This window comes from Rhincodon typus, chromosome 39 (assembly GCF_021869965.1).
Source record: "Rhincodon typus isolate 14 chromosome 39, sRhiTyp1.1, whole genome shotgun sequence".
Lineage (NCBI taxonomy): Eukaryota > Metazoa > Chordata > Chondrichthyes > Orectolobiformes > Rhincodontidae > Rhincodon > Rhincodon typus.
In genome coordinates, this window is record NC_063370.1 from 6095460 (window position 1) to 6119845 (window position 24386).

At 43.2% G+C, this 24386-nt stretch overlaps 1 protein-coding gene across 1 annotated transcript in view; it reads right to left on the minus strand.

Annotated features, from left to right (window-relative positions):
- ppp5c (protein phosphatase 5, catalytic subunit) overlaps positions 1-24162 on the minus strand; it is a 40897-nt gene extending 16735 nt beyond the window's left edge. The window contains exons 1-5 of the mRNA XM_048618208.1: positions 24042-24162; positions 17149-17390; positions 6096-6243; positions 2077-2227; positions 730-781 (exon numbers count right to left, since the gene is read on the minus strand). Of these exons, the coding sequence (XP_048474165.1) occupies positions 730-781; positions 2077-2227; positions 6096-6243; positions 17149-17390; positions 24042-24126 (678 nt within the window). The 5' untranslated portion in view covers positions 24127-24162. The remainder of the gene's footprint in view (positions 1-729; positions 782-2076; positions 2228-6095; positions 6244-17148; positions 17391-24041) is intronic.
- Between the last annotated feature and the right edge of the window lie 224 nt (positions 24163-24386).

The following is a 24386-nucleotide window of genomic DNA, read 5'->3' on the forward strand; positions in this document are numbered from 1 at the left end:
TGCCCTCTAGTTTTGGACTCCCCTACCCTGAGGATTAGACCTTGGTTGAGAAAAGAGAGAGGGATAAAGAATGAACAAATTAGGGTTGATGTATATTGTCATACTGACTTCAGAACAAAAGGACGTACCTGTTTCTCTGCAGGCCTTGAATTGCTCACAAGCCACAGCTTCTCTTGTAGGCCAGTTTAATTTGTTAGACTGCCAATGTACTTGGCAAGTTTTACCAGGTATCTAAATGCAACTTTCCAGCAACATGGCCAAATGGCGTTTACCTTCTAAATATTGTTGCTCCAAAAAGGAAACATTGAAGATTTGAAGACAGCAAAAGCCTCTCGTGAAAAATAAAGTTTTTGCCACTGAAAGGCAGGTAAGGAGCAGGTATTGTGGTTCAATATGTTGAACTTTTAAATTTTGGAGGTGAGAAGGAAGAGGAAGAAAGGAAGGTAAATAAAATACGTGAGGGAGAGGAAAGTAAGAACTGAGATACAATATTAATAAGCACGTTTATAAAAGTTTCATTGCCATAAATGATAACTAATGTTTCAAGGTCACAATATGAGAGCTACAAATCAAATCAATAAAACAGACTGGACTACGGCAACTTGTATTTGACACAGTGCCTTCAATTTAGTAAGTTTATTTGGTGCATCATAAAAATAAGAAAAAATGAGCGCGCTGGTTGTTTCTGTGCTTCTGCTCTGGCAAGCCACGCTATTGAAGATTTTCAACCTTGTGCCGTTGCAAGCCTGACATCTCCCGGTTACATTGTGCTACAGCAAGTCTTGAAAAGGACCCAACAGCAGAATCATCTCCAGCCGAGTTCTGAAAACGTCCATGTTGTCGGATGTTTCCAGTGGGTACAAGTTGTAATTTTAGGTTACATGGAGTATGCACGCAGCACATAAAAGAACAGCTGGAACTGAAAGCTAGTGCCAGTAATAGTGACGACAAAACTTCATTGATTGTGGTTTTAAAAAATCCTTTACAGAAGGAAATTTCTGCTTACCTGGTCTGGATTATGTGTGACTCCATATCCACAGCACTGTGCTTGACACTTAACTGTCCTCTGAGATGGCCTAGCACATCACTCAGTTCAAGAGTATTTAGGGATGGACAACAAATACTGGCCTGGCCAGCAATGCCCTTGATAGAATAAAGAAATCAGTGGTTTCGGCCCACAGGTCAACATAGGTGTTAATGCACCTCACGAACCACCTCTCAGCCCTCTTCTTCCAACTCAATCTCTATCCATCTCATCCTTTCTCCCTCATGCATTTATAGAGAATCCCCTCGAGTGTGTCCATTCTATTTTTTAAAAGATCCATTCACAGGATGTGGGCATTACTGGCGAGTTCAACATTTATTGTGTATTCCTAATTGCCCAGAGAGCAGTTAAGAATCCATCACACTGCTGTGGGTCTGGAGTCACATGTAAGCCTGACCTCAATTTTGTCTTTTTCTTTGAGGTAGCAAGTTCCACATTTGCACCACTTTCAAGATAAAGAAACGTCCCCTGACATCTTTATTGAACTTATCAGTGACATTCTTATATTTATGGCTTTGGTCCTACCCATAACTATCATTTTGAACAATAATTTTAAAACTCCCTTCCAGGATGCTCCTCGGCCTTCAATTTTCTAAGCACTTTCCCCAAGCTGTTCAATCTTCTCAGATAGTTAGACCTTCTCAATTGTACTACCATCTTTGTTAAAGGAATTGAGATCACCTTTCCTGATGTGAAAAGCCAGCAAAGAATGACAACATCGAGCAATTCAAAGCTAAAGGATGCTCACCAACCAGGAAACATGAGCATTTGGCCACAATGCTAAAATGCTTCCCAAACAGCATGGGCAAGTCTCTGGGGAAGGTCAAAAAAGACTGCAAGGTGGTTTAACAACAAGAATTAGAGAGTACAAAACGCAATATCAACAGTAGTCACAAACAGCAAAGCGATAAGGATGAGTAATGGAAGCGGAAGAGAATTAGTAGGAGTACCTTACCCATGGATGAACAGGCTGCTCTGTTGACTAAACATATTGGTCTTCCATGAAGTGCTCAGGGTCCGCTGCTACCTACCGTGATATGAGAAAGCAACAGCTCCTTACCTGATAAGCACATTTCCTGTGCAATTTCTTCTGATCTTTAAACCACTGCATTAGGTCTTTCATGAACTTTAAAGTGACTTTCCCATCTTCCAGTTTCGGACCAGTATAATCATCTTCGATTGCTAAGTACAAAATGAAAGACGGGAGACTGAGAGATGGTGACATATGCAGCATCAAAATATGGGTTACATTTTCCCTTCTTTATTCCTCCATTTGGGCATTGCTGGAAAGGCCAGCAGTTGTTACCCATCCAGCTAGGGATGGGCAATTAATGCTGACCTGGCCAACAATGCCTCCATCCCATGAGAGAATATTAAAGTAACTGTTTTTAAGGTGTGGTGAGCCACTGCAGTCTTGTCATGCAGGTATACCCACAGTGCTATTACGACAGCAGTTACAGGATTTTGACCCAATGATAGCGAAGGAACAGTGCAACGTAGTTCCAAACTAGGTGTGAGACTTGGGAGGGGATATAGTTCCAAGTCATGGTGGTGTGTGGCTTGGGAGGGCAACTTTCAGGTGATGTTTCCTATGGGTAATGCTATCCTTGTCCTGTCACAGATTTGGAAGGTGTTGTTGAAGGAGCCTTGGTATGCTGCTGCAGTCCATCTTGTAGATATTACAGATTGCCACGTTGCTCCAGTTTCAGAAGGAGTGAATGTTTAAGCTGGAGGGTGGGTAGCTTTGTTTTGAATGTCAAGCTTTGAGTGTTGTCAAAGCTTCAGTCATCTAAGCAACTGGAGAGAACTATATTCCGTTTCATTCTTCACTCGTACCTTATTATTGCTGGAAAAGCTTTGGAAGTCAGGAAGTGAATCACCCTCTGCACAATTCCAGCCTATGACCTGCTCTTGCAGTCAGGCTATTTGTGTCTCAGTTTTCAGTCAAGGGTGATTCTAAGAATGTCGATGGAGGCTTCAGTGATGGTAATGCAATTGAATGCCAAGAGGGGTTGGTCAGATTCCCTCACAATTTGAATTGAATCAATAGGAATTGGAGAATGAGGGAGGACAAGCACAAAAGGCAGAGGTGGCAAATTTTGCTGGCACAAAGCATTTATTTTCTCACAAAAGTTATCAAACATGCAGTAGATTGGTAAATAGGAATTTACCTCAAACTTCCAAAAGGGTCACAAAGTCCCGAGAGCAGAAGTCACCTCAAGTTACTGAAGGTAGGTAAGAGGCAGTGGGGACTTTTGATACAAGTAACCTGGAGATCCCTAATGATTTCAAGTTTCTCTTCACATTTTTGTCACTCAACAGACTGCATGACTACGATGGGTAAGTGGGGTACAGAAGAGGAAGGAGTCACGAATTTGTTGCATCTGGTCATTTCCTGACCCACTGCTGGGGATCACCTGTGGAGACTGGGGACCAGTGCCAGCAGAACCAGCAGTGGAGGCAAGGGATTAGCAGAAGTGGCAGTGAGAGAGATGAGAGAGCATGGAAAAGAATCAAGCATTCATCACATTATAAACAAATAAGAGCCTGTTGCCATAAGCCACCTTCACTCACCCCTACCTCAAGCGACTGACAGCACAGGCACAATAGCATAATGGTCACATTAATAGATTAGCAATCCAGAGACCCAAATACAAACCTCACCACGGTAGTTGGATAATTTAAACTGAGTCAATCATTTAAATCAGCAGTAAAAAATAACGGTGACCACAAAACCACAGTTACCACATTGTTGTAAAAAATCCATGTGGTACAGTAACGCCCAGGAGGAACTTGTTACCCTTACCTAGGCTAGCCAAATGAGATTCCAGGCACACAAAATTTTAACTGCATTCTGAAATGGCCCAGCAAGTCTGTCACTGCTTCAAGAAGTTGCATCACCAGCATTTGTCAAGGGCAATCAGGAATAATCAATAAATGCTGTCTTTGCTAGCGACATCCCAATTCCTTGCATGAATAAATGTTTAAAAACCTTTTGAGGGTGGAAGACAGAGACAGCAGATCGTATTGCACATCATCTACTCAGCAACACCAAATAAGCCAAGAAAGATAACACTTTTATCTCAAACATAGCAAATGCCATTTCTAAGGGGAAAAGGGGAATTTATTGCAGCAGCTATCCCTCCAAATGCACGCTTAAAGTGGTCGGTGTAGATTCAGCCTCCTGGCTGGGCAGAAGCTTTCTTGTCCCAACCTTGAAGGTTACCCTGTGCACCAACCTCATTTATTTTTAGATGAGTTAAAACCACAAGCATCACAACAACTTCTGATAGCATGCCAACAACTCACAACAGCCATCAGGGGCACCAGCTGAGAGGAGGAAAATGAGGGAAGAACAGCAAGAGTTCATGGAAGTGAGAACACAAAAAAGGAGATACCTCAAATACTATAACACTGCTGCCAATCCATTCTTACTGTAAATGAGCTTTTATATCAAGCCCACAGACAGTAAGAAAAAAACTTGCACTGAATTTAGATAGGAATTTGTATTCCTGTCACTCTGGCCACTTGCTCGGGCCCCTGAAGGTGGAAACATCTGCTGGCTCCTTAGACGTTGAGTACACTTTATTGTCTCTCATTCATGGCCAATCTTCACAACAACACAATCAGCAAGGACAACTGGACCACAAGAACCCCCACAGGTTTGGACGCCCACGGGTATAAGCAGAAAGCACTGGGCAGCAACCAAGAACAGGAACACCAGCTGATTTCCTCATCGCAAAACCAAAAGGCACAAACTGTAGCAACCACTCACCTGACCAGAGCGTACTCTGGTCACCCAGTCACCTGGCAGCAACAAACACAACATGAAGCTGAAACCCTGAATTAGGAGGAAGCCACTGAAAAAGCCTTCTGTCAGATCACATCACTCTCTGCATTAGGAGGGAGACCATTAGCAGCTCCCTGATGACCAATGCAGTAGATTAATGTCATTCAGGGAAGGAAACGGTCATCCTTACCTGGTCTGGCCTACATATGACTCCACACCCACAGTAATGTGGTTGACTCTTAACTGCCCTCTGGGCAATTAGGGATGGGCAATAAATGCTGCCTAGCCAGTGACGCCCTCATCCCATGAATGAATAAAAAAAAAGTGATTGGAAGGAGGCTTTTCAAATGAATTTGTAATCATGGACCCCTACCTTATCAATTACAACAGTGTTTCCACCAGGACAAACTTGTATTTTGGTGTCCTTGCTTCGAGCTTTGGTACCTGAACATCGTAAAAACTTTCCTCTCTTGGCACCCACCTGCAGCTTTGATAATTTTGGACCTCCTGGGCTATTAGCATGCTACTCAGCACTTTCACATAGATAGGCTCTTCAAAGGTTAGACAGCCAGTCCACTCTTTGTTACACATATACAGGAGTCACACTCAGCTCCTATCAAGTCCACCACTCATTCACATACTGTTCCACGACTTCCCAGACTCCTGGAATGACTCCGTGGATATGCACCATTGAGACATGCAGATTACAAAATTCAAGGTCCAAGCCTTGACTTCAACAGACTCAGCTCAGCTGAGCACAGCTGCAGAATGTTGTTGGGAAAAGGAGGGGAAGGAAGTTAGCCAAAGTTCACATGATGCTTTCTGTGGGCAAATCTCCAAGCAGCATTTGCGCTCTAAAAAAAGAAAGAGTATCAATAACTCAGGTGTGTTACTTCAGGATTCCCAGAACCTATACAACAGCAAGACTCAGCATATTTAGGAAAAGCGCCAAAAGAACCAGTGGCAAAATGAGAACTTTCTTAATACAAAAAGTTGCTCTGATCCGAAATGCACTGCCTGAAGGGACATGAAAGCAGATTCAAAAAGAAGTTTCAAAAAGGAATTGGGTACAGGTGAGGGGGGACAAATTGGAGAGCTCTTTCGATAGGCTGACAGGGGCACTATAGGCCAAATGGCCTCTTTCTGGGCTGAACGGTTCTAGGAACAACAGAGAAAATGGAGTCGGAGCTTGATCCAAACATAGGTCCAGTGTGAAACACGAAGTCTCCATTCTTAAAACGAACTGTCTAAAATACTTACTCATACTCTCTATGTCTAAAGAGTCCACCACTGATCTCTTCAGTTCATCGTTTGCTATTGCACGTTCAAACGCTTTCTGTTTGACAATTTTATTACATTCTTGGTATTTCATTTTAGCATCTTTATCATTTGGCTTTACCTTAACGACCTGCAACAGAGCAGAAAGAGACAAAGGTTATAAGTGAATGCAAATCTAGTAAAGGGGTTCATTTCCTGAAAAATAGGTTATTCCATCTCAGTTATGCAAGAGCTTTTTAAAGCAAAGTCTGAGGTGAGACAAGGCCATTCTGCCCATCAAAGTTAGGACGTTTCCCTGTCCCCTCAAATCCATTGATTTAATTGTCATTACTTAAGTGCAAAGGAGTCAGTTAGCTCAGTTGGCTGGATGGCTAGTTTGTGATGCACAGTAACGCAAACAGTGTGCATTTAATTCCCGCACCGGCTGAGGTTACCATGATGAACTCTCCTTCTCAACCCCTCCCCTCATGGGCATGGTGACCCTCAGTTTAGCCACCTTTCATCACTCTTTAATGAGAGAGCAACCCCATAGACAGGTAAGATTATAGTAATTTTACCTTTTTACCTTTAGTTGCAGTCAACAAAGGAGAAATCCGGTTATCAAGAAACTGACTTTATAGCCAATTACAGACAAACTTACCAACTGGTCTTTCTTCTTGTTTAAACTGACTTCAGGCCAACTTTATGAAAAACAACCTAATGCAAAGCCATCATTCATAGATCAAAGACCATCTGACTCAATCACATCTGAGTATTGTCAACAGGCCGATTTCATGCCAAGGCTCATTTCAGAAATCATGTGCAGTACAGCACGTGATCCAGTGTGTGTGCAACTCTGAAACCAATGGATCTGGCTCCTACCAGGGCATCAGATTAATAGCCACTAGATAACCAGACATAACACACTACCCAGTTCAACCTGTTTGCTAGGATGCAAGCTACATTCGGTTGCTAGGGTGCTTCCTCAGTTCAAATGGATATTCTATAAAAATGGCATATATTTATCATTTTACTTTACATGTATTTTAAATATATTTATGAATCACTCTTCTTTGACATTCCAGACCAAACTCTCCATGTGAATTTAACAAAAAATTAAGAAGGGTTCACTCAGACTGTCCTGAAACAATTAAATTTCAGATTGGAAACTTCCTAACTCTTGGAAATGCACAACAAATTCTTTAACCACATGCACATAGGAGCTGTACAAACAAAAAGTTACCTTAAACAGTCTGTGAATAGCAAAATTACAAGGCCAACAAGTGCACAAACACGGACAAGAAAGGAAAGCCTTATCACAAAACCCACCTTAAAACTAAAGCTGTCAGGATGAATGTGAGCGAGCAGCAATGTTGTGGGGTAGGACGGGATCAACAAGCCTGCTGCTAAAATAAGTTACAAATACACCCAACTTGTATTTATAACAAGTGACTGTATGTGGAATGATTTTCTATTAAGCTTTTACTGAAGATTCATCAACCTTCCAGTTCCACTATAAATACCACGACAGTTCAGCACATGCTCCTAACCGTGCACTGCAGCAACTATTAAAAAAACTTTACCAGCATTTCGAGAATCTGCTGGACAGTGACACACTGAATACATGAATTGAACTGGCACAAAGGACCAACATCAGGAGTCAGTCAAAAACAAAAACATCTGAACTTACGCATCGGTTTGCTTTTTTAATAAACTCACAGTGTGTCTGAGTGCTGGGCTTCCCTCGGTTCGGAGCAGAGATGTTTGCATGGATGAGTGGGAGGACATCTTGTTTGGATCCTGTGAACTCACTGCACTTCCAAATACCAAATGCAAGCCACCCGACAAAACACTTCCCCTCCCATCACATTGATTGTGTTCTGAGCTTCAAGTTCCAAATTTTTTGAACTTCTCCTCTTTAACCAGCCAGGCCTCTGTAAAGATTCAGTTATTTACAGAACGGTGTGACTAACCAGGGAACCTCAGAGTGCTTCAGTCCAGAGGGTGCCCTCATGCAGGAATTGCAGAAAACTAGTACGCAGGTACAGCAAGTAATAAAGAAGGCAAATGGAATTTTGGTATTTATTGCTAAAGGAAGAAAGTATAAAAATAGGGAAGTGTTGCTAGAACTGTACAAGACATTAATGAGATTGCAACTGGAATTTTGTATACAATTTTCGTCCCCTTGAGGAGGAATGCAGTTACATTGGAGAGTTCAGAGCATGATCACTAGATTGATTCCAGAAATGAGGGTTTGTCTTATGAAGACAGATTGAGCAGTTTAGGCCTTTACTCTCTGGTGTTCACAAGAACAAAAGGAGACCGAATTGAGGTGCATGAGATGCTAAAGGTGATTGACGAAGTGGACGCAGAATAGCCATTTTCTCATGTGGGGCAATCTAGAATGAGAGATCATAGTTTTAGGATAAGGGCTAGCAGATTTAAAACAGAAACGGGGAGAAATTATTTCTCTCAAAGGGTCGTGAATCTGTGGATTTCGCTACTCAACAGTACAGTGGATGCTGGGATATTGCATAAATTTGAGGAGGAGACAGACAGATTTTTAATTAGTAATGGGTTGAAGGATAATGGAGAAGGGACAAGAAAGTGGAATTGAGGACAAGATGAGATCAACCACGATCATATCAAATAGCGGAACCAGGGCTGAATTGCTTACACTGCTCCTAGTCCTTATGTTCTTATTAGCCAGGTCTTTAGGGCAGGCAGACAGAAGTCAACCCACTTATGATGGTTCCCATTGTAAAATATCTGCACTGAATCAACAACCAAATGGTTTTATGGATCCTAACATGTTAGCATATTTAGGGTAAGAGAAAATGACAAACTGAGTCAAGAATAAAATAAACACGAGGCTCACAAACATGACAAATAAATAACAAGGATGAAGAAATGTGCATTAACACACTACCAATCACATGTGCAGGAGGACCCAAAGAAGTCCACAGTCCATAAATTATATGAAATGCTGTCATTCATACAGGAAAACATATGCGCGTAGCAAGGTCTGACAAACAGTACTGGTGCTGTTCAAGGGTAAAACCGGTCACTTTTGATAAAAGTTGGGACAAGACCCTGGGAATCACCTCAGCTCTACTTTGACAAAACACCAAAGGGATGTGATGGTCCTGTGGTATTATGGCAGGACTGTTAATTCAGGAACTCGGGTAATGTTCTGGGAACCCGCCATGGCAGATGGTGGAATTTGAATGCAATAAAAATCTGGAATTACGAGTTTAATGGTGACCGTGAATCCATTGTTGATTGTTGGAAAAACTCATCTGGTTCATTAATGTCCTCTAGGGAAGGAAACTGTCATCCTTACTTGGTCTGGCCTACATATGACTCCAGACCCACAGCAATGTGGTTGACTCTTAACTGCCCTCTGGGCAATTATAGATAGGCAATAAATGCTAGCCTAGCCAGCAATGCTCTCATCCCATGAATGAATTAAAAACAACAAACCGCAGGGCTTTTAAATTCATGGGTCTGAAGTAATCCCTCAGTTGAAAGCTAACATCTGACAATGCAGGACACCCCGAGTACTCTATTGGAAGGTGAGTCATGTCAAGTGCTCCAGTCCCAAAATGAAGCTGAAACTCTCGCTTCCTAATTTAGAGGTGAATGTACTGTCACCCACGATGCCAAACTGGCTAATACCCACTCTTCAATAAAATCTGTGTGAAAGTATAAATCCTCTCTCCGGTGAGGTTTAGAAATTTATAATCTGACCTCATGGGCATACAGAGCCCATACAAAATTCACAGATAACATAACTCCATATGGAGCTGGAGGAACACAGCAGGCCAGGCAGCACCAGAGAAGCAGGAAAGTTGACGTTTTGGGTCTGAACCTTTCTTCAGAGTTTTGTCTCATAAATGGTCTGGATGCTTAAAAAATTCTTTAAAAGAAAAAGTGCTCTATTTTAAATCTGTAACAGACACTAGGAAATAAATTCAGTGAAATCAGAAATGAAGCAGAATTTTTGTAGGATGGGCAATAAATGCTAGCCTAGCCAGTGATGCCCACATCCCAAATGAGTAAAGACAACTTGGGAACATTTGCTGTAAGGACAGTGAACCGACTCAAAGGCGGTGGGGAAGTCAGAGAGAGGGAACTACATTACAGACCATCATAATTCAATGCTAATAGGATGAATTCAGTTTAGGAAACCTGGTCGGCATGAATGAGTTGGGCCGAAGGGCCTGTTTCCATGCTGTATTGCTCTAACTTTAATTCTGTTAGCACATGCCAAAATTGAATTGTCTTTTACAATTTTGTTAGTGTAATTAGTCTGTAGAGTTTTCACTCCAAGGGCACTTATAAACAGTGGAAAGTACTGATGCTTACAAGTCTAATGCAAGGGGTGTGAGCAATTTGATGTCAGCGTTAAATCGCCGGGACTTTGTGTTGATTTTGTCAAATGATACAGGCTCTTGGTCCAGCAACTTTTAAGTTCTGATTTTTTTTCAAAGTCTTCCATGACCTCTTCTGCCAACTCTATGACCTCATCAAAGATCATAAGGCATAGGAACAGAAATCAGACCACTCAGCCCACCAAGTCTGCTCCACCATTCAATCATGGCCGAAAAGTTTCTCAACTCCATTCTCCCGCTTTCTCCCCATAACTCTTGATCCCCTTGACAATCAAGAACCTGTCTATCTCTGTCATAAATATACTCAATGACCTGGCCTCCACAGCCTGAGGAGCCACTCTCTGGCTGAAGAGGTTCCTCCTTAAGTCCATTCTAAAAGGTCTTCCCTTTACTCTATGGCTATGCCCTCATGTCCTTGTCTCTCTTACCAATGGAAACATCTTTCCAACATCCACTCTGGCCAGGCTATCCAGTATTCTGTAAGTTTCAATTAGATCCCCCCTCATCCTTCTAAACTCCATCAAGTATAGACCCAGAGTCCCCAAACGTTCCTCGTATGTTAAGCTTTTCATTCCTGGGACCATTCTCGTGAACCTCCTCTGAACCCGTTCCAGGGCCAGTACATCCTTTCTGAGATATAGTGTCCAAAACTGTGCACAATACTCCAAGTGTGGCCTGACCAGAGACTTACAGAGCCTCAGAAGTACATCCCTGCTTTTATATTCAAGTCCTCTCAAGATAAATTCTAACATTGCATTTGCTTCCTAACTACTGACTCAACCTGCAGAGAGAATCCTGGACTGGAACTCCCAAGTCTAACCTTATAATCACGAAGATCTTGGAACTTGACCTCTTCAGTATCCTCAATTTTAATTGCTCCAGCACTGGAGACTGACGCTGCCCTAAGCTCTAAAATTTTCTTTCTACACCTTTGTCTATCCAACCTATGACCTTTAAAATACTCCTCTTTGACCTGGATTTTGGACACATGCCCAAGTATCTCCTTAGGAGTCAGATTGTGTTTGATGACACTACTGTAAAACATCTTGGCACTTTGTACTATGTTAATGATCCTGTGCAAATACAATTTGTTGTTGATTAGCTGCAATACAGAAGCTTTGAGGCTTATTCAACTGTTTGCATTGATATCAGCCCATTTGGACTGGGGTAGCAGTAAAGACAACATTATTGGTTTCAGTGGCCCTGTACTGGCAAAATGAATTCCAGTCAGGATTCCTACCATTGTGCTCTAAGCAATAGATGCTCTGGGAAAAACATGCCTGTGGATACTGGGACCTCCATCCAATGTCAGAATCACTCACCTTATTACTGGGCGGAGGCAAGAAATAAGAATGAGTCAGAGGAAAATGTGGAAGAATGCAGCATGTTCCAACAAAACTAGTTTATTTAGCCAGGCCTTCAGGAACATAGGAGGAGCAGGCCAGTCAGCCCCTCGAGCCTGCTCCAACATGCCACGAAAACGACACAAAGGATCTGGATCCTAACTCTGTTCCCATTCTTGTTTTTCTGTTCCTATTCTGTTTACCCAGGTTCTTACTTCACACATTCAAAATCCCTCAAGCACCATGCGTTGACAAGTCATAGAACATAGAACATTACAGCACAGTACAGGCCCTTTGGCCCTCGATCTTGCGCCGACCTGTGAAACCAATGTGAAGCCCATCTAACCTAAACTATTCCATTATCATCCATATGTTTATCCAATGACCATTTAAATGCCCTTAAAGTGGGCGAGTCTATTACTGTTGCAGGCAGGGCATTCCACGCCCTTACTACTCTCTGAGTAAAGAACCTACCTCTGACGTCTGTCCTATATCTATCACCCTTCAATTTAAAGCTATGTCCCCTCGTGCTAGCCATCACCATCCGAGGAAAATGGCTCTCACTGTCCACCCTATCTAATCCTCTGATCATCTTGCATGTCTCTATTAAGTCACCTCTTAACCTTCTTCTCTCTAACGAAAACAGCCTCAAGACCCTCAGCCTTTCCTCATAAGACCTTCCTCCATACCAGGCAACATCCTGGTAAATCTCCTCTGCACCCTTTCCAATGCTTCCACATCCGTCCTATAATGCGGTGACCAGAACTGTACGCAATACTCCAATTGCGGCTGCGCCAGAGTTTTGTACAGCTGCAACATGTCCTCATGGCTCCGAAACTCAGTCCCTCTACCAATAAAACCTAACACACCGTACGCCTTCGTAACAACCCTATCAACCTGGGTGGCAACTTTCAGGGATCGATGCACATGGACACCAAGATCTCTCTGCTCATCCACACTACCAAGGATCTTACCATTAGCCCAGTACTCTGTATTCCTGTTACTCCTTCGAAAGTGAATCACCTCACACTTTTCCGCATTAAGCTCCATTTGCCACCTCTCAGCCCAGCTCTGCAGTTTGTCTATAGCCCTCTGTAACCTGCAACATCCTTCCGCACTACCCACAACTCCACCGACTTCAGTGTCATCCGCAAATTTACTAACCCATCCTTCTACGCCCTCATCCAGGTTATTTATAAAAATGACAAACAGCAGTGGCCCCAAAACAGATCCTTGAGGTACACCACTAGTAACTGAACTCCAGGATGAACATTTCCCATCAACCACCACCCCCTGTCTTCTTACAGCTAGCCAATTTCTGATCCAAACCGCTAAATCACCCTCAATCCCATGCCTCCATATTTTCTGCAATAGCCTACCATGGGGAACCTTATCAAACGCTTTGCTGAAATCCATATACACCACACCAACCGCTTTACCCTCATCCACCAGTTTGGTCACCTTCTCAAAGAACTCAATAAGGTTTGTGAGGCACGACCTACCCTTCACAAAACCGTGTTGACTATCCCTAATCAAATTATTCCTTTCTAGATGATTATAAATCCTATCTCTTATAATCCTTTCCAACACTTTACCCACAACTGAAGTAAGGCTCACTGGTCTATAATTACCAGGGTTGTCTCTACTCCCTTTCTTGAACAAGGGGATAACATTTGCTATCCTCCAGTCTTCTGGCACTATTCCTGTAGACAATGACGACATAAAGATCAAAGCCAAAGGCTCTGCAATCTCCTCCCTAGCTTCCCAGAGAATCCTAGGATAAATCCCATCTGGCCCAGGGGACTTATCTATTTTCACACCTTCCAGAATTGCTAACACCTCCTCCTTATGAACCTCAATCCCGTCTAGTCTAATAGCCTGTATCTCAGTATTCTCCTTGACAACATAGTATTCACACAGGAAAAAGACAGACGAAAAATATTCATTTAGCGCCTCTCCTATCTCTTCGGACTCCATGCACAACTTCCCACTACTGTCCTTGACTGGCCCTAATCTTACTCTAGTCATTCTTTTATTCCTGACATACCTATAGAAAGTTTTAGGGTCTTCCTTGATCCTACCTGCTAAAGACTTCTCATGTCCCCTCCTGGCTCTTCTTAGCTCTCTCTTTAGGTCCTTCCTGGCTAACTTGTAACTCTCAAGCGCCCTAACTGAGCCTTCACGCCTCATCTTTACATAAGCCTCCTTCTTCCTCTTGACAAGAGATTCAACTTCTTTCGTAAACCATGGTTCCCTTGCTCGACCACTTCCTCCCTACCTGACAGGTACATACTTATCAAGGACATGCAGTAGCTGTTCCTTGAACGAGCTCCACATTTCAATTGTGCCCAGCCCCTGCAGTTTCCTTCTCCATCCTATGCATCGTAAATCTTGCCTAATCGCCTCATAATTGCCTTTCCCCAGCTATAACTCTTGCCCTGCGGTATATACCTATCCCTTTCCATCGCTAAAGTAAACGTAACTGAATTGTGGTCACTATCACCAAAGTGCTCACCTACCTCCAAATCTAACACCTGGCCTGGTTCATTACCCAGTACCAAATCCAACGTGGCCTCGCCTCTTGTTGGCCTATCCACATTCTGTGTCAGGAAACCCTCCTGCACACATTGGACAAAAACTGACCCATCTAAAGTACTCGAACTAGAGCGTTTCCAGTCAATATTTGGAAAGTTAAAGCCCCCCATAACAACTACCCTGTTACTTTCGCTCCTATCCAGAATCATCTTTGCAATCCTTTCCTTTACATCTCTGGAACTTTTTGGAGGCCTATAGAAAACTCTCAACAGGGTGACCTCTCCTTTCCTGTTTCTAACTCAGCCCATACTACCTCAATAGACGAGTCCTCATCAAATGTCCTTTCTGCCACCGTAATACTGTCCTTGACTAACAATGCCACACCTCCCCCTCTTTTACCACCTTCCCTGATCTTACTGAAACAGCTAAACGCCGGAACCTGCAACAACCATTCCTGTCCCTGCTCTATCCATGTCTCCGAAATGGCCACAACATCGAAGTCCCAGGTACCAACCCATGCTGCAAGTTCACCCACCTTATTCCGGATGCCCCTGGCGTTGAAGTAGACACACTTCAAACCACCTTCCTGCCTGCCAGTACACTCCTGCGACCTTGAAACCTTATTCATGACCTCACTACTCTCAACCTCCTGTACACTGGAGCTACAATTCAGGTTCCCATCCCCCTGCTGAATTAGTTTAAACCCTCCCGAACAGCATTAGCAAATTCCCCCTCCAGAATATTGGTACCCCTTTGGTTCAGGTGTAGACCATCCTGTTTGTAGAGGTCCCACCTACCCCAGAATGGGCCCCAATTATCCAGGTATCTGAATCCCTCCCTCCTGCACCATCCCTGTAGCCACGTGTTCAACTGCTCTCTCTCCCTATACCTCGCCTCGCTAGCACGTGGCACGGGTAACAAATCAGAGATAACAACTCTGTTTGTTCTAGCTCTAAGCTTCCACCCTAGCTCTTTGAATTTCTGCCTTACATCCCCATCCCTTTTCCTACCTGTGTCGTTGGTGCCCATGTGGGCCACGACTTGGGGCTGCTCCCCCTCCCCCTTAAGGATCCCGAAAACACGATCCGAGACATCATGGACCCTGACACCTGGGAGGCAACACACCAACCGCGAGTCTCTCTCGTTCCCACAGAATCTCCTATCTGTCTCCCTAACTATGGAGTACCCAATGGCTAATGCTCTCCTCCTCTCCCCCCTTCCCTTCTGAGCAACAGGGACAGACTCTGTGCCAGAGACCTGTACCCCAGGGCTTACCCCTGGTAAGTCGTCCCCTGCAACAGTATCCAAAACGGTATACTTGTTATTGAGGGGAACGGCCACAGGGGATCCCTGCACTGTCTGCCTGTTCCTTTTCTGTCCCCTGACTGTAACCCATCTACCTTTTTCCTGTACCTGAGGTGTGACTACCTCCCTGTAACTCCTCTCAATTACCCCCTCAGCCTCCCGAATGATCCGAAGTTCATCCAGCTCCAGCTCCAATTCCCTAACGCGGTTTCCGAGGAGCTGGAGTTGGGTGCACTTCCCGCAGATGAAGTCAGTGGGGACACTAGTGGTGACCCTTACCTCCCACATTCTACAGGAGGAGCATGCAACTGCCCTAACATCCATTCCCACTGTTCTGAATTCTGAAAAAAAAAAACTAGTAACCTTACCAAATCGGCGCTCAGAACTTTTTTTTTGGTTAGAGGAGGAGGATGGGTGGGAGACACTACCTAAGTAGTGTTTCGGGTAAAGCAACCACCCAAATATATTACCTCACTTACTCAGCCGTCCCGTGTCCGCTCCTGCTCAGCGTGCGCTCCGCCTATTCACGAGGTAAGTTTTTAAAGGATTAACGTACCTTCCCGGCAGCCCCCTTGTCCTCGCTCTCACTGCTCCCACTGCTGCTGCAAAAATGGAGGCCGCTGATCCCACGAGGTAAGTTTTTAAAGGATTAACTTACCTTCCCGGCAGGCCCCTTGTCCTCGCTCTCACTGCTGCTGCAAAAATGGTCAATCAATTCTATCTGACATACTGGCTGTTTCTAGTTTTCAGAACCTACAGCCAAGCCCTATTAATCATGGCTGAACTTGTTGCATACTCACCTCTGAGTCATAAGTTTCTGAGTTCACCCAGAGCTTGAGCACCTAAGTACAACACAACCTGCGCCATACTGATGGTGAGCTGCACTGTCAAAGGTGCTATCTTTTGGATGAGGTTCAGAAAACGTTCTGTCTGCTCCTTCAGGTGGATAGAAGATCCCACAGCATTATTCTGGAGAACAGGAAAACTCTTCCTGGGGTTCTGGCCAATTTTTATCCCTCTGCCTACATCACAAGGGCAGATCATTTTATCCTTATCATATTGGTCTTTGTATGATCTTGCTGTGTGCAAAATGGCTTCCACATTGCAACAGTGATTTCAAAAGAACATCATTAGCTGTAAAGCACTTTGAAATGTCTCCTGGTCATAAGAACCATTATATAAATGTAAGTCTTTCTTCTGTTTAATGTTTTTGACTTTTAAGATTTGTGCCTAAATCACAAGATCAGGGAGTCTGATCGTTATTTGAACAGTCGGCTTGAAAGAGTCACAAATACCCACGTAAAGTTGCAGTTGACATTGGGTCAATTCCAAAAGGTATTATACGATCTGGAGCAAAGGTAAGTGCATGGAATTAGATCACAGATCAGGCACCCTCTTGCAACAATAGGATTGATTTAGGGGGCTAAATGGCCTCCTTTATTTTCTTTGTAAGAGCAAAATCAGTAGATTCCCACTCACCGTATCGTAGTCTTTGAGCGCAGCCTTAAACTTGCCCAGTGCCATGTTGGCTGTCGCCCTCCTGTAGTATCCTTTAATGTATTTCTTATCCAGCTCCACTGCCTTGGTGGCATCTGACAAGGCGTATCCATAACATTCAGTCCGTAAGTATGCCAAGCTGCGGTTTCCATAATAAATAGCATTCTCTGAGTTCAGCTCGATGGCCAGTGTATAATACTTAATGGCATTATCATAATCCTTATCTGCAAGGGGAACAGGCTGATATTAAAAAACTGATAATGGGCAATCCAGCTAACTAGAATTTGTGCAGTTAACCAGAAATTATACAACTGGTGACCAACAGGATACACAGCAATCACATATTAGAAACCATCAATTTATTCAAGTTAGTTCGTTTCAAAGTCGGCACGTGTTACAGATTGTGTATGAAGTTGAAGACAGAAGCCAGGATGAACAGTTTGATCTTCCAAATTGTAGCTCACTACACGTGGCCTTAACTTCAACTTGGTCTCATTGTTTCCTGAAGGTGCAAAATGACACTAAGCTACATCCCACCAAGTACCTTCCTAAGTGCCCACCTTTCCTCTGTGACTTGGGAGTAATGCCATGGATAGCATCGCCGATCAGCTTGTGGTCTTGCCAAGCTTGGTTCACTGGCAGCCAATCAGGAATAAAATAGCTATGACCCAGCAGCTATGCTGACAGCCAAGAGTGGGATTACCTCATTGCTGGGACACAGAACCTACCATTTTTAATTAACGTTTTCACATCAAGTGGAATTTAAATTGTTAGAAGAGCATACCCAGAGGAAACTAAGTCATGTTACTCATTAAAATGCGTAGCGTCTGTTCAGAATCAGTCCATTCTAATGTGGATAGCCACTCCAGATCAGTTCAATGGCAATGTCTTTGCCTCAAATTCAGAAGGTTGTAGGTGGAATTTTCTCTCCTGGATTTGAGCATATATAGGAACAAGAGACAGTAACATGCCTATAGCCTGTTAATTCATTCCAAAGTCAGTCATTGAACCAGGAGGCCAGATGCCAATCTTTTACTCAACATTAGATTTATTTACAGAATACAACATCACAAGTGTCTACCTTTTCCTGAACTAACACCTGGTGTCCCAGAAGTCTCGCTTTATACTCTTGATAAATCTTGCTTTACATGATTGCTCTGGGAACAGGTTCAATGGTCAGAAGGGAGATCACACCACAATCTTGGCGTTCCTAGCATCAAGCTCCAACAACTTAGCTGACTGGCTGCTGGTAAGCAGTTGAAAGAAACAGACAGTTAGACCTACCATCCCTGGGTACTCCTGAACTACCAACCTTTCAGTTCATAGCCAAACACACTAACCAATTGCTCCACAGATACTTAGAACACTCTCTCTCTTTACCCTCTTTTGAAAATGAGTTTAAACTAAACCCAACTAATCAAATTAACAAATGGCAGCTTCTGTAAGGGGTACTGTGACAAAAATCTAAAGCAAATTTAAAATTAAATCAATTAGACTAAAATACATTCCAGCCCCTGCAGTGTCCACACGTCAGAGGAGACCTTAAGTGTATTAATGGATACTGTGTGCTCTCCCTCCAAGGGCAACTAGGTACAGATGAACCCACCAAAGAGAGTCAAGCAGTTGGTTCTAATTAATGCCTCCATGGCCTGCTGCCTGGACCTGCTAATGGCCACCTTGGCAAGGCCCAGAAGTAGACCCATGAAGAAGTCCTCTGATCCGCCTACAGCAGCTCTCTCACCCCTTCCTTCCCTCCCTCCATCTCTCACACGCACTCACACGTGTACACACACACCCACACCAACACCAAGTGGCCAAAGATTAATAGCTTGTGGTTGAAGTGCAATCAAAATTAAGGAGTCTCCACAACACAACAAGGGTACATACAGAACACATACTGCTCAAGGCCTGAAACATTTTTTTTATACGTTCAAAGTACTTAATCAATGTCCTGCACTTCAATGATACATTAACATAGCAATAACAGAATCTGTTCCACCATTCCATCAAATTATGACTGATTCCTATATCACAACTCTCAATTACCTCCCTATATGAGCCATCACTTGAGGATAGTGCTGTATTATCAAAGGTATTAGCTTTTGAATGAAACATTAAAACAGGGACTCATCCATCTGTTCAGATGGATGTGAAATAGCCCTCAGTAAATGTCATGAACAAGAGGTGAGCCAATCATTCATCTTGTTAGTCTGTGTATTTGCTGCTCCAATTCTAACACAGCAACACTGACCACATTCTAAATGTAATTCAATAGACTTTGGGATGTCCTAAGATCACAAAAGTGGGCAGACAAGTAACATATAATAATAATGCACTCATCCAAAAATGATATTCAATTTTCTGAAGGCCCCTTGTCCACCATCACTTCTTTGGCCAATAATACAGCACGGAACTTCAAAAGACCATTGACGACATGGCAAAAGAGGGCCCTGAGAATGTTACCATGGATGAGGGAATGACAATTATTTGGAGATTGCTGAAGCTGGGCTTGTTCCTCCCAGGACTGAGGAGAACTGATCGATGTATTCAAAATCGTAAATGGTTTTGCTAAGGGTAAATAAGAGAACCTGTTCCTAGTGGCAGAAGGTTAGGGAAATAAAAAACAAGATTATTTAAATCAGAAGAGACTGAATAATGCAGTGATATTGAGGCAATCTGGGTATCTTTGTACATGAATCACAAAAAGCTATGAGTAACCAGGTAGGCACTGTTCAAATAAAAGCAGAACATGTTAGAGAAACTCAGCAGGTCTGGCCTAGTTTCTCCCCAGTTTGTTTCTTTTTTCAGATCTCCAGCGTTGATAGTACTTTGCTTTTATTTTGGTTTTCTCAGTAACTCCTGATAAGACAATCACGTCAACCTCAGTGAATAATCAAGAGAACTTCCACTGCACTCCCTCTATGGTAAATAGACCCTTCCTTAGATAAGGGGGCAAAATCTACACACTTTAGGCGAGGTTTCATCAAAGCTCTATAAAACTGCAGCAAGAGATCTATCTTCCTGTACTCAAAGAGAATATTTGCTAACACTCCACCTATGCATGTACAAAACATGCACAATGTAGTACCGCTGCATGTAATGTAATTCCAACTGAACCACTCAATTAGATAGAGCCATTGTAAAACGCTTTGCTGGTTTAAAAAAAACAAAGTGTGCACGTGAAGAACTTTCAACATGCACAATGTGAACCTTCTGGGGTATTGGGAGACAAAGCCATACACAAATTTGAGAGAAATTCCAATACAGCTTGCCTATTTAATTACTTACTGTACCTGCATGCCAGCTTGTAGTGATCCATGGACAAGGACACCCTGATTGTTTTGGATACCAGCATATCCTAGTCTCTCACCATTTAAGTAGTACTCTGCCTTCCTGTTTTTTGTTTACCAAAATTAAAACTTCACGCTTTACATTATATTCCAGCTGCCATGTTCTAGCCCATTCACTTAGTCCATCTGAGGTCTTATTTTGAAGCCGCATTGTACCTTCCTCACAACCTGCATTCCCACCCAGTTTGGAGTTGTCAGCAGATTCGGCAACAGTATACTCAGTCCCCAAATTTAAATCATCCATAAATATTTGTGATCAGTTGTGGACCTAGCACTGACTTTTGTAGTACACCAGTAGTAAAAGCCTGCTATTCCAAGAATGATCCGTTTATTCCAACTCTCTGCATTTATTCCTACATTCTGCTTTATGTCTCCTTACAATTCTCAATCAACACTAATATATTCCTCCAATGTCATATTCTAATTTAATTTAATAACCTTCTGCAGGGAACTCTGATCAAAAGCCTTCTGAAAATCTAAATACACCAACTTCACTATTTTTCTTTTGGGCTACAATGAACATCCTCAAAAAACTCCAACTTTGTCAAATACAATTTCTTTCTCATAAATCCATGTCAACGCCACCCAACTTTGCCAATTCTTTTCTAAATGTTTAGTTATCACATCTCATAACAGATTCTATCATTTTCCCTATGACAGACGCCAAGCTAACAGGACTGTAGAACTATTGGTTACTGGGAAGATGATTTGAGTGCCACATAGCGACATTATAAACAAAGTTGAATGTCAATCGCTAAACCATGAGGGGTACCGGACAGACTATCACTATCGCACAGATGGGCAAGTCTTGCCACTGCCATGTCTAAGATGGTGAGAATCTCAGATACATCAACCGATCTAAAAAAAGTTCCCTACACTTTGTTTTCCTACAGTAACTGGCGAGGAGCCTGAGATTTCCAAGTAGGAATGATTCCCATCTTCATTTACCTGTTGCAAGTTGCTTCAGAAATAGCCTTAATAGGATTGACATGTGGATAGAGATGCTAAATTGAGGCTGTCTCTACCTCTTAGGTGCATGTTGAAAAGTCATACATTTGTTTTCTACATTGCAACACTGAGTTAAAAGCAAAATAATGCAGATACAGTTGTAGAGTCATATAGCACAGAAACAGACCTTCAGTCCAACTCACCCAGGCTGACCAGATATCCTAAATTAGTCTAGTCCCATTTGCCCCATTTCCCTCTAAACCCTTCCTATCTATGTACCCATTCTAAAGCCTTTTACATGTCATAATTGTACCATACTGGAGATCAGAAATTAAAACAGAGTTCTTGAAAAACTCAGCTGGTCTGGCAGCATCTGTGGAGACAGGAAGAGAGTTATGTTTTTGAGAGAATTTTTATTCATTTGGAAAAGTTCCAGATCTGAAGAAACAAACTGTTACGGACTTGAAACATTAACGCTGTTTGTCACTCCACAGATAGTGCAAGACCTGCTGAGTTTCTCCAGCAATTTATGTTTTTACTTAGAGTCATAGAGCTGTTCAACATGGAATCAGACCCTTCAGCCAACTCGTTCATGCAACCTGATATCCTCAATTAATCTAGTCCCACTGCCAGCATTCAGGCCATAGCCCTCTACAACGTCCCTTTTCATGTACCCATCCAGATGCCTTTTAAATGTTGTAATTGTATCAGTCTCCACCACTTCCTCTGGCAGCTCATTCCATACATGCACCACCCTCTGTGAAAATGTTGCTCATTGGGTCCCTTTTAAATTTTTCCCCTCTCACCTTAAACCTAAGCCCTCTAGTTTTGACCTCCGCTACCCTGGGAAAGACCTTGGCTATTCATCCTATCCATGCCTCTCGTGATTTTATAAACTTCTATAGGTTACCCCTCAGTCTCCGATGCTCCAGGGAAAATAGCCCTGGCCTATTCAGCCTCTCCCTACTGCTCAAACCCTCCCAACCTGGCAACATCTTTGTAAATCTTTTCTGCACTCTTTCAAGTTCCACAACATCCTTTCCATTGCAGGGAGATCAGAACTGAACGCAGTATTCCAAAAGTACCCTAATCAATGTCCTGTACAGCCGCAACATAATTTCCCAACTCCTATACTCAATACACTGACCAACAAAGGCAAGCATACCATTCACCACCTTCTCTATTCTGTCTACGTGAGACTCCACTTCCAAGGAACTATGAACTGCACTCCAAGGTCTCCTTGTTCAGCAACACTCCCCAGGACCATACCACTAAGGGTATAAATCTCACCCCGATTTGCCTTTCCAAAATGCAGCACCTCACTTTTATCTAAATTAAACTCCATCTACCACTCCTTGGCCCATCTGATCAAGGTCTCATTGTACTCTATGGCAACCTTCTTCCTGGACTTATGAACCTGATTCTGTATTCTCTAGAGTTTCAAAGAATGAGAGGTGTTCTCATTAATATTTTTGAGGTTTTAACAGGGTATGGCAGGGTGGATAATAGATAGGATGTTTTTACACACTCTAGAACCTGGGGGCATAATCTCAAGATAAGGGATAGGCCATTTAAAGGTTGAGCTTAAGAGAAATTTCTTCACTCAGTGAATTTTCAAAAATTCTGTCCTGCAGAGGTTTTTGGAAGATCAGTCATTGAGCAAGTTCAAAACAGAAACAGACTGGTTACTGAAGACAAATGACATTGGGAAATAATGTGAGAAAAAGGCATTGCAGAAATAATTAGCCAAGATCTAGCATGGCACGGTAGGCCCAATGGACTGAATGGCCTATGCCTATTCCTATGGTTACATATGGACCTATAACTACATTGGAGTTACTTACTGGAACTAATAGCAAACTATTTAGTACCTAATCCTTCCTCATTTCAGCTAATAGCCCACTATTTGACAACAACAGCCCACTATTTGGCAGCAATGCTTTCACCATATGAGGTACAGCCCAGTATTTGGCAGCAATGCTTTCACCGTATGAGGTACAGCCCACTATTTGGCAGCAATGCTTTCACCGTATGAGGTATAGCCCACTATTTGGCAGCAATGCTTTCACCGTATGAGGTACAGCCCACTATTTGGCAGCAATGCTTTCACCGTATGAGGTACATCCCACTATTTGGCAGCAATGCTTTCACCGTATGAGGTACATCTCACTATTTGGCAGCAATGCTTTCACCGTATGAGGTACATCCCACTATTTGGCAGCAATGCTTTCACCGTATGAGGTACATCCCACTATTTGGCAGCAATGCTTTCACCGTATGAGGTACATCCCACTATTCGGCAGCAATGCTTTCACAGTTTAACCAATAGCCCACTATTTTGCAGCAAACCTTTCACACTGTAAGCAATAATCCACTATCCTGTAGCAAAGCTTCCACGGTGTGAGGAATAGCCCATTGTTTGGCAGGACAGATATCAGGCCGTTCCCTCCTCTCAAGCTGCTCAGAGCCACGAGGGGCCCGATGCCGGTCGGAGAGGGGAACCGGGTACCGGTAAAGCCCGGCGGCTGGGAGACGTGGTACCGGCTTCTCGGAGATTCGCGGGCAGCCGCCCCTCACCTTTAAAATACTGATTGGCCTTGGCCTTCATGCCCTCGGCCTGATCGTGCTGCTCGCCGCTCGCCCCGTCCGCTCCCTCCGCCATTTTCCCACTCGGGCGGAAAGTCCCTACCCACAACGCCAGGGGCCCTTAGCAACCGGTCGTAAAACAAACAGCGACAGCCGGTATGGGCCGCAAAATTACCGTAAAGTGGTGCCCGTGCGACGGCGCTAACATCACAGCCTTCCCCAACGAGACCCAGAGGGTACAGTGTGAGCAGGTACAGCACTGTGTGTAAAATTAACTCTCATAAACCCCACAGTGTGAGCAGGTACAGCACTGTGTGTAAAATTAACTCTCATAAA